The sequence below is a fragment of the Microplitis mediator genome, chromosome 2 (assembly GCF_029852145.1).
Source record: "Microplitis mediator isolate UGA2020A chromosome 2, iyMicMedi2.1, whole genome shotgun sequence".
In the NCBI taxonomy this organism is placed as follows: domain Eukaryota; kingdom Metazoa; phylum Arthropoda; class Insecta; order Hymenoptera; family Braconidae; genus Microplitis; species Microplitis mediator.
The window spans coordinates 18,292,596-18,303,103 of NC_079970.1; the positions used below are offsets into that span (position 1 = coordinate 18,292,596).

A 10,508-nucleotide genomic window follows, 5' to 3' on the forward strand; every position below is an offset into this window, starting at 1 on the left:
ATTTTATTTTTTTTTTTATCATTTTTTGTTCTGTTTATTTTCCTTTTGATTTTGACTACTCGTTATCCTGATGAATAAAAAAAAATTAACGCAGACAACGACGCAGAAAAACCCGTGGGGAACGTCTGGAAGCCGCTGAACGAGCCAAGCAACAGCTGGATAAGCAGGAGAAGCTGCAGCATAAGCAGCAGCAACAGAATCAGCAAACGCATAAAGGACACGAAGATGAGAATGAGGATCAAGAGAAGAGTAAAGATTGGCTGAACGATTCATGGAAGACGATCCCTCGGGACGAAAAGAGCTGGCAGATGTACAGAACTGCCATGGACCTGTGGTCGGAGTCAAAGCATCAACAGCTACAGCCCTCTGTCGACAAAAGAGATCTCGAGGGAGGTACAAGTACAAGTGGTAGGTACGGGCCTGTAAGTAGCAGACGAACTAGTGACAATCACGAGTCTTCCTCTTCGCTAATGTCTCATCCTCATTCCAAGGAATATTCCTCTCACAATTCAGACTACGATACTAAAGATAATAAACGTGACAACAAGATGAACAACGAGTCTAGTTCTAGTAGGAAATCAAAGTACGTTCAGTCACGAGTTAACTCAAATATTGAACGTACCAACACAACTAACAATGTCAATAGCAGTCGTTATATCAATGGAAATGATCATCGTTTGAGAGATCAATCGAGTCGACGCACTGCAGAAGGCCATCGCCCTGGTGAAAATTTAAAACGCGAGCAAATTGAAATTGATGAATCTGATGAGGAAGAACGTGAAGAAATAAATGAAGAGGAAGATACATATAACACTGAAGATTATTCAGATAAATATGACGATAAAAGTTTCTATGAAAATCATCGTCGTCGTAATAATAAACATGACATTGAAAATATTCGTTATTTATCATCAAGTCACGATGATATCAATCATAAAAGTATCAATAATAATAGTAATGTTGGCAATGATAATGATAAAAGTGAATCTGTGTCATCAAATTCAGATTCTGAAGACACAAGTACAATAACAATTCCAGAAGTAGGCAGTAAAGTTGAACATATTGCTCAGAAACTTGAACAAACGGCCCAGAAATATGCTAGGGAGCACAGCCCTTCAAAGTTTAGTGATCTCAGACGTGAGGATTACAGAAAAAGTATTGAACGTGATGATAAAATATTGATATCACCATCATCGACAGTTAATTATGATAAATATGAACGTGATGCTCGTGTGCAGCCGCGATTTGACAGAGAAAGAGAACGAGAACAAAGAGATCGTTACATTGATAATAATAATAAAAATAATAATAATAATAAATTTATAAATTATGAACGTGAAAGAACATTTGAAAAGAATCCCGATCGTAAAAAAAATATTGAACGTAATTCAAATCGTCGTTTCGAACGTCCCAAGCCACCATTTGAAGATGCACCTGAACGGCCACGTGAGTTACCGATACCGCGTAGAGAAAGACGGCATTCTGACAAAGAAGAAATTTATGGCAACACTACTGCTAGTACTATTAATAAATTTTCCTCAAATAATCCCGAAGTTTTTGTGGAAAAAGATCGCGGTTATGAATCTAATTTTGAAACTAAACTTGAGCGAAATAAAGTATTGGAAAAAATTGTTTACGCAAGAAGTGATGTCGATAATTCATTATCGTCTTCACGGAAAATAATAACAGGACACAGCACTGAAATAAATGATGCAAATAATAATACACTGAAGAGTGATAAGAAAATAATAAGCAATCAAACAAGACCGCACACAACTCTTGGGCACATGAACACTTCCGGGCAATCGCGTTCATTTGATATGGAGATTAAAAGTAGTAGCCCTAAATTAATAAAAAGGACAAAATCATTCTGGCGTTTTCGTCGTGATTCAGAAGTACTCGAGGGTATGGCACTTTGGCAACATCGTTCACTTGTTGATATTCCTAAGACACTAAAACGTGAACAATCAAAGACCGAACGTATGATTACAAATAATAATAATAATGATGAAGAAATAAGTATATCAAGAAAGTCAAGTCCTGCTAATTCAGGATCTGGACGTAGTGCGAGTAAAGAATCACGTAGTAGTGATAACACTATTACCAATGATCACCACAATAATTTGAACCACGTACGTGAAGATCCTAAACCCGCAGAAAGAAGTATTGTCCCGGATAAAAATGTTTCTGACAACTACTACAATGACTTTCCAACACCAGCAGAACGTCCGAAAGCTGTCGAGAGATCGGAGTACAGAATACAGAGCCGTGAAGAGAGGTCATACTTTGTTGGGAATATATCTCGAAAAGCAATACTTGAAAATGAACGTAAAAGGAGTTTGGAAGCCAAGAGAAGTATGATCGTTGCTGAACTCAAGGAGAACAATGAACAAGGTATTAAGAAGAATGAGCGTAATAACAAGACGTCATTGTACGGTGAAGACGATGATGGATTAATACAAAACTTTACCGAAACTGAAGCCTCTGATGAAGAGTCAACTTACAGTTGTATCGTTGATAATAAAGACCAGCAAATTACTGCTGAGAAAACTTTATTACCGAGAACAAAACTTAGACGTGATAGCGATCGTGAGAGAGAAAAAAATACTTGCGGTCCTTGGTATGACCTATGGGGTGCTGATACTTCTATTAATAATAATAACAACAATAACAAAAAAAATATGAATAATAACAGTAACAAGAAGAAGAAGAAATGAATTAAATTTATTGTTAATTATATTTTTCGTTAACGATATATATTTTTATTGTTTTTTAATACTTCATTTATTTTATTATGCACTTTATATATTTTTTTTTTAATGTTTTTATGGAGTTTATATTTTTTTATTTTATTTAAAAGCCATAATCCTCGTTATTAAACAGATATTTTAATAGAGCCGTGCTCGTAAATTAGTTATTAGTGCTAAAATAAGAATATATTATTATTGTTAATTTTATTATTATAATTATTGTATTGCTTTTATTGTTACTTTTTTTTTTAAGAGGACACTTGGTCCTAAAATTAATTAAAAGTCCTTTCAGAAACACCAATGCCTTTGCAACGGTCAAACTACGGAAAACAAAGACCAATGATCGCTCGGCACCGGCACTGTGATTTGTATTTAAACAATCAATTGATATTATTTGTTTCATTATTATTATCAATTATCATATTGACAATTTGTTACAACAAAAAGATGTCTTTTATCTACGCGATTAGATAGACAGACAGTCTGTTATATAAATGTTTGTAAATTATTTAGTTTATTTATTTTTAAAGTTATAAATAAAATAATTGGCTAAATCCGTCCAGCTAATACACGAATGTGGATTTATCTGGAATAAAAGTTAATTAACCCTGGGGTCACGTGGGCTCAAGAAGGTCTCAGACAATTTTAAACTTCGAATTTCTATATTTAGTATTTTTTATTTTAAATTTGAAATATCTCGGAAACTTTTCAGTTTTTTAACAAAATATAAGATATCTTTTTTGTAGAAAATTTGAAGCTCTATAAAAAAGGTATCTTCTAATTTTTCAAATAACTCAATATTTACAGAGATATTTATAAAAAATCAATCATACTTATATTTTATTTTTCTAATTGATTTGAATTTATTGATACACTGTAAAAAATTTGCGGGGTGGATGATTTTTTTATTTATCTAATTCCCTCGGAGTGAATTTCATTCCGAAGAAGAGTTTCGGAATATATTAACTATAAAAAAATGACTAATACATGATGCTGAAGTTGGCCGACGTCTAATAATTTTTGGATTTTTTTTTAAATGATAAATTTAAAAAATATATATATTTATATATTTAAGTAAATTGCACCTACACGGAGAAAATTAAATAATACGAATTACTATCTAGTTATGGTAAAATTTTCTACCATCAATAGATAGTAGTGAATACATACAAGATTGTAACAATTATTATAAATCCGGTGAATGTTACAATCTAGATGTTACAATGCAGTTTTTTAAATTTTCTACATGTGCATTTTTAAAATTTTTTTTTTTTTTAAACTAAATCGTTGAAAAAAAAATTCAAAGATTGCTAATTGTCGGCTAACTTTCTCATCATGACTAATACATAGTGAGCTTAGGTCTTTGATATTTTGACATTTATATTGAGTACGGAAATAATTACGAGCCCCCTTCCCATATATTCATGCAAAATGATTTTTAAAAATTATAAGCAGCTGATAATAAAACTTACACATATATAATTCCACTGAGTCACAAACTGTCGTATGATTTACATCAACCATACCATGAGATAACATTCCATATTGTACCGAAATATTAAATATTCCCATAAAAAGGGGTTATCAAATATTTTTGGCTGAGTTTTTTTCGCAAACAAAATGTCAAAATACAAAATACCGACTATACATTGATAGACTACTGTCTAATCTAACAAAGTGCGCTTCAATTATTTGATAATATTCGTTTGTTTAAGAGAAAAACTCGGCTAAAGTTTCCATTTACTGCACAAGTGCAACAAAGATAGTACAGTTCGTGGACTTGAGTGTAACAGAGAGATAAGTGCGAACCCCTGATAAAAACTATGTCACTATACCTATTCAATAATTTTATATTTTCACTATGTATTATATATATGAAATTATAGTTTAGTGAGTTACTAAAACATTTTATAAATTAAAAACGTAATACTTTAAGTTTAATTATTAATATTTGAATCAATTAGTAATTGGAACAATTGGGTTTCTAATTAACAGATGTTTCTATTAAATATAAATTTATTTAAGTATTAAAACTCCGAATTGAAGTGAATGCGGATTGAATTAAAATCCGTGTCACTCTGAAATCACTCTACCCATAAAAAAATTCCAATTCACTCCCGATTTTTTACAGTGTAACTTTAAGAAATTTTTTAAATTTAGATTTGAAGGAAAACTAAAAGAAAATATTAGTTTTCATAAAAATGTTCAAATAATATCTCAATAAATTTTTTTGTAAAAATATTGATTAGTTTAATTTCTTGTCTAAGTTACTGAGGATCCGTAGACCCCTTGCGACCCTTGTGATTCCCAGTGGAAGTGTGACCGCTGAGGGTTAATTATAAATATGATGAGTAATGTTGATAAAATGTAATATAAATATATAAGACAGCGAACATTTATTTGTCAATTGTTTGACTTAAAGAGTCTTTGTGACATCGTTATTCCGTCGTTTTGCATTGCGATGCAGTACAGGCAAATTAAGTAATAAAAGGACAAATTTAAATATTATTATAACGATAATGATAGCAAGAGGAAAAAATATAAATAAAATGAAATGGTTAAAAAAAAATGAGAGAGATCAATGATAATGTATTTGAAATAATTTTTACTTAGTTGGCTCGTTACCAAAATTCACGAATTATATTAGCATATTTGGAAATTTTTCTATCGAAAATAATGCCAGCCAAAATACATTACATACATTAGATAGAGTTTATATTTAGAGACAACAAAATTTAGTTGTAGAAATAAATTTATTTATTGTGTACATAAAAACGTTAAATATTGTGAATTACTGCAGTAGAAAAAATTTACATTTTATCCCCAACAAAAGTTATTTAAATTTTTTTATTTTTTTTTTCAAATATTTTTATTACTGCAGCTTGAAATAAAATACGTTTGACGTAAAAAATTGATCTCTCTTCACGTCGAAAAATAAAAAGGTATAAAAGTATATAAATTTTTTTATGTAACAAAATATTGTCATTGATAAATTGTAGAATTCAAATAAATATAAAATAAATGAATTATATAAACGTCCATATTATGGAGTTGGGACTTTGTGATACAAAGTTTTTATATGCTCTGTACATACACTGAGCCTGACATAATTTTTAATAATTTATAAAAAAAAAAAAAAAAATTTTAATATCCATAGGAATAATAAATAATAATTATAAACAATAATGTATTTGATAATTATTAAATAATATTACACAGAATTTTATCTTACACAGTTTGAAATTTTGTGTATTTGTGTTAAAAAATTATTTGGTTAAATTTTTTGTGTTAATTTTTAACACAGAAATCTGTTAATTCAACACAAACCGTTTGTGTTATTTTACTTAAACTGATTTTTTGTGTTAAATGATTGGAATGTAACAAATTTCTTGTGTTATTCGAAAATTAACACAAAATTTGTGTTGTTTAGCTAAACACTCCCGCGCGTTTCTTCATTACTATAACCAAGCAAAGCACCGTAGCAGCATTGCCTGCAAGAAAACTTGGATTATAATTGATTTACAATTAAATATAATCATAGATAACTTTCATAATTTTATGATCAGCCCGTGTAAATAAAAAAGTTCGAAAAAATTCGAAAAAAGTTCGACATGTCGAACTTCGAAATTTGATACAAAATTGAACTTTTTTTCGAACTTATGTAAATCACTATAAATTGCATTACAAACATGAAAAATCACATAGGACAAAGAGGATTGGTATAAAACTTCAACATTTAAAATAATCGAAAAAGTTATGAAAATATCAAACTTTTTTGAACTTCTATACTTGAAAAAATCGAAAAAGTTCTGAAAATGTGGAACTTTTTCAGAACTTCTACACTTAAAATTATCGAAAAATTTCACACTTTTTCAAAACTTCTTTAATAAAAATCATCCAAAAAGGTCTGAAACATTCGAACTTCTGCGATAAAAATAATCGAAAAAATTCTGAAAATCTCGAATTTTTTTTAACTTCTACACTTAAAATTATCGAAAAAGTTGATGAAATTTCTGTTATAGCGATAGAAAATTTAAAGTTCTAATAAAATTTTGATATATAATCAAAATTATCGAAAAGAATCTGAAAATGTTGATACCTAATTGTGAGTTTCCTTTGTTAGCGACACGTCCCGAAAAGTAGAAAATTCCGAACTTTTATGTCAATCTTCTTTGTCCCATGTGATTTTTCATGTTTGTAACGCAATTTATAATGTTTTACAAAAGTTTGAAAAAGTTCGATTTTGTCTCAAATTTCGAAGTTCGACATGTCGAACTTTTTTCTAACTTTTCTTTTTACACGGGAGGTTCAATGATTTTTTTATTCTCTTTTTACGGGAGGATAATTCATAGCTCCGTTTTTCAGAAAAATCACAGAAAATCGAACTAATTGTTTGCTAAATTAGCATAAGTTGTACTAAGGGTAGATCAGTATACTTTTGTTGGTGAGATTATGTGCTTATACTTATTAATTAATTTTAACACGAAAAGTCTGTTAAATTTACACAAACTTTCTGTCAAAATAACAGATTTTGTGTTCAATTATTTAACATAAAATTTGTGTTACAGATCAACAAACGCAATGTGTTGAATTAACACAAAAATTTGTGTAGATCGTTTGCAACACACGATTTGTGTTGAATTTAACACAAAATTTCTAACTGTGTAACACAATCTTTTACACATTTCACTGTATCCACATAATTTTCCTCTTTATAAAATTGTTAAAAAATAAAGTAAATAAATGAATAAAAATTGAATGCATTTAAATAAAAAAAAAATAATGGTTTAGGGTGTATAAAGATATATTAAATTATACAATGTAATATAATATATATTTTTTATTCTTATTAGTTCATTTTATCTTATCTCATTCCCCACTATTTTAAAAATATCATGTCGAATTAGCTAAGTGCCACGTATACGGTTTTAACAAGTAAAATTAAATTAAATGTTAATACATACAATAAACTCATTACAAGGGTCAACGGGCTATGGAGATATGACCCGTGACGAGTGGTATATACCTTTTTTATTTTCTCTCATTCTACGTTATTTCGTTTTTACATTCACTTTATATACCATTGAGAATCACAGCCTCCTACTCCTCCTCCTCCTCCTACTCCTTCTCCTTCTCCTATATTATATGATACAGATATATAAACGCGTGGTTATTTCGTAAGCTCATTCATATAAAAGCTACGAGATAAAACGAAAAAAGTAATAAAATAAAATTATGATGAAAATATCTAGCTTATTAAAATTAAATACTTGGGAGAAAAATTGATTAGATCTAATGAAATTTTTTCATACAGAAAAACATAAACCTTGAAAATTAGTGTTTGAAATTACAACCCGGAACCTGGGTGTCAATGTAAGAAATTTTTAATGATCCTGAATTTAACAGACGATTAACAATTTTCGAATTTTTTTTTCAACAAATCAATTACAAAAAAAATATGCACATGCAGAAAATTTAAAAAACTGTAGGTGCAATTTTTTAAAATAACTTATTTACTGTTTATCGTTTTGAAAAAAATAATTAGACATCGACTAACTTTAGTATCGTGAAATTTTAACATTCTAGACAATAAATTTTATAATACGTGTAATAAATTTTTAATGTTTAAGTTACGATTCTTAGAGTTCAAATATTAATTTTTCCTGCATAGACAATAAATTCTAATTCATTTCCTATAATTATTTACGTTTTCATTATAAATTAAAGAATTGCTATTTATAACAATAGAATTTACTGATCATTTTATTATTATATCACATGTAGTTTCTCAATTTATATAGTTATTTTTTTTTCCGTGTCGATTTACATCGATTTTTTCCGATGGATTTGAATCTACTATAGCCACGCAGATCTGCATGGAATTTAATTTATTTTCAAAGTTCTGTCAAAATAATTGTAGAGGAACAAAATCAAAATTCAAGGTTATATCATTCAAATTTTACTTAAAAGTCACCTGAGTTTTGTATTACTCACTATGTATTTATTATTATTATCAGTGGGATTGTAATTATTCTAGTTAATTATAAATAGTATATTGTGTGACAAGGGATGAAACAAGACGATTTCAGACTAGGGTGAGGTTGGCTGACATCACCCGCAGTCTGAAATCGTGTTTTATCCTGAGTCATACACTATATTTTTCATGATTACCTGCATCGGAACTTCAAGATTCAGTGTCAGCAGCCAGTAAGAAACAAGTTAATAATTTCAAGCCGATGATAAGGAGAACTGTTAGAGAATGAGAAATATGTGATTTACAGTCACTTATTAAATAGTAAATAAGACAAAAATATTATTTTCATGATACCAGCATCGAAACTTGAAGTTTCAGTGTCTCTACAGCCCTTCGAAACAAACTAATTTCAAGCCGATGCTGCAAACAACTGCTACCGAATTCGTAAAAACAATTGTTTCTGCCCGGTGTCAGTTATATTTAATGTTCATTTGCAGCCTTATTACTCTCATTTGTTTACTTGTCACTTCAGTTCACTCATTTCATTTTTTAAGTGACAGTTTTAACTAACCAAATAAAATTACTAAAAAGTGAGTGAAAATAATATTTTTGTCTTATTAACTATTTAATAAGTGACTGAAAATCACAGATTTCTCTAACAGTTCTCCGCATCATCGGCTTGAAATTAACTTATTTCTTACTGGCTGCTGACACTGAATCTTCAAGTTCCGATGCAGGTAATCATGAAAAATATAGTGTGTGACTCAGGATAAAACACGATTTTAGACGGCGGGTGATGTCAGCCAACCTCACCCTAGTCTGAAATCGTCTTGTTTCATCCCTTGTCACACAATATACTATTTCACTGAGTTTTTAGTAATTTTATTTGGTTAATTAAAACTGTTACTTAAAAAATGAAATGAGTAAACTGAAGTGACAAGTAAACGAATGAGAGTAATAAGGCTGCAAATAAACATTAAATATAACTGACCCCGGGCAGAAACAATTGTGTTTCTGCCCGCTGTATGAAGGTATTTGTGAATTACAAATTCGCTAGCAGTTGTTTGCAGCATTGGCTTGAAATTAGCTTGTTTTGACGGGCTGTAGAGACACTGAAACTTTAAGTTTCGATGCTGATCATGAAAATAACATTTATTATTAGACACTAATTAGTAATTTTAGTTGGTGAATTTAAAATAATACTAGATTGTATTTTTACGCTGTAGTTGTTATCGAAAACAATGAGATATTTTATTTTTAATGGAATTTCTTTTCTGAACTTCTTATCGAGCTCATTAATAGGACCTAGATATAGGAACTAGAGCTACACTTTTGTAAGTTTACTTAAACTTTTTGTTCTGACATTAAAAATTATTTGTTTTTTTCTATTTGATTCAAGTTTTTGTAACATCAATAGTCTATTATAATAATAGAATAGTTGCCCGATGCGATGTTGAGAGGTTTTGATAATTTTATTTTTCAAAGAATATTTCTGTGCTTCAGAACAGCGGGGAGTTTCAGTAAGAGCATTGTCCCAAAGTTATTTACGACGTAATCTTAAGTCCAATATAACTACGTTAATTAAAAACTGTTGTACAACATAAAAGCATTAATTTGATTTTAATAAATTTTATCTTCACTATAATTTTTCAAAATTTAAAAAAAATATTTAAAAACCTTTGAATAAAAATATTTAAAAATCTTTAAATAAAAATTTTTAATTTAAATTATTAAAAGTGACAATGTTTATGTTCAGTTCAATTAATCATTTAGTATAGACATCA

General features: G+C 29.2%; 1 protein-coding gene across 3 annotated transcripts in view; it reads left to right on the forward strand.

Annotated features, from left to right (window-relative positions):
* Positions 1-7,815, forward strand: part of LOC130678721 (GATA zinc finger domain-containing protein 14) — a 162,364-nt gene extending 154,549 nt beyond the window's left edge. For 2 of the 3 annotated variants that reach the window (XM_057486152.1, XM_057486151.1), the window contains exon 14: positions 95-7,815. In XM_057486152.1, coding sequence (XP_057342135.1) covers positions 95-2,717 — 2,623 coding nt within the window. In that variant the 3' untranslated portion in view covers positions 2,718-7,815. The remainder of the gene's footprint in view (positions 1-94) is intronic. The other variant, XM_057486153.1, reaches the window with a different exon arrangement.
* Positions 7,816-10,508: the final 2,693 nt, after the last annotated feature.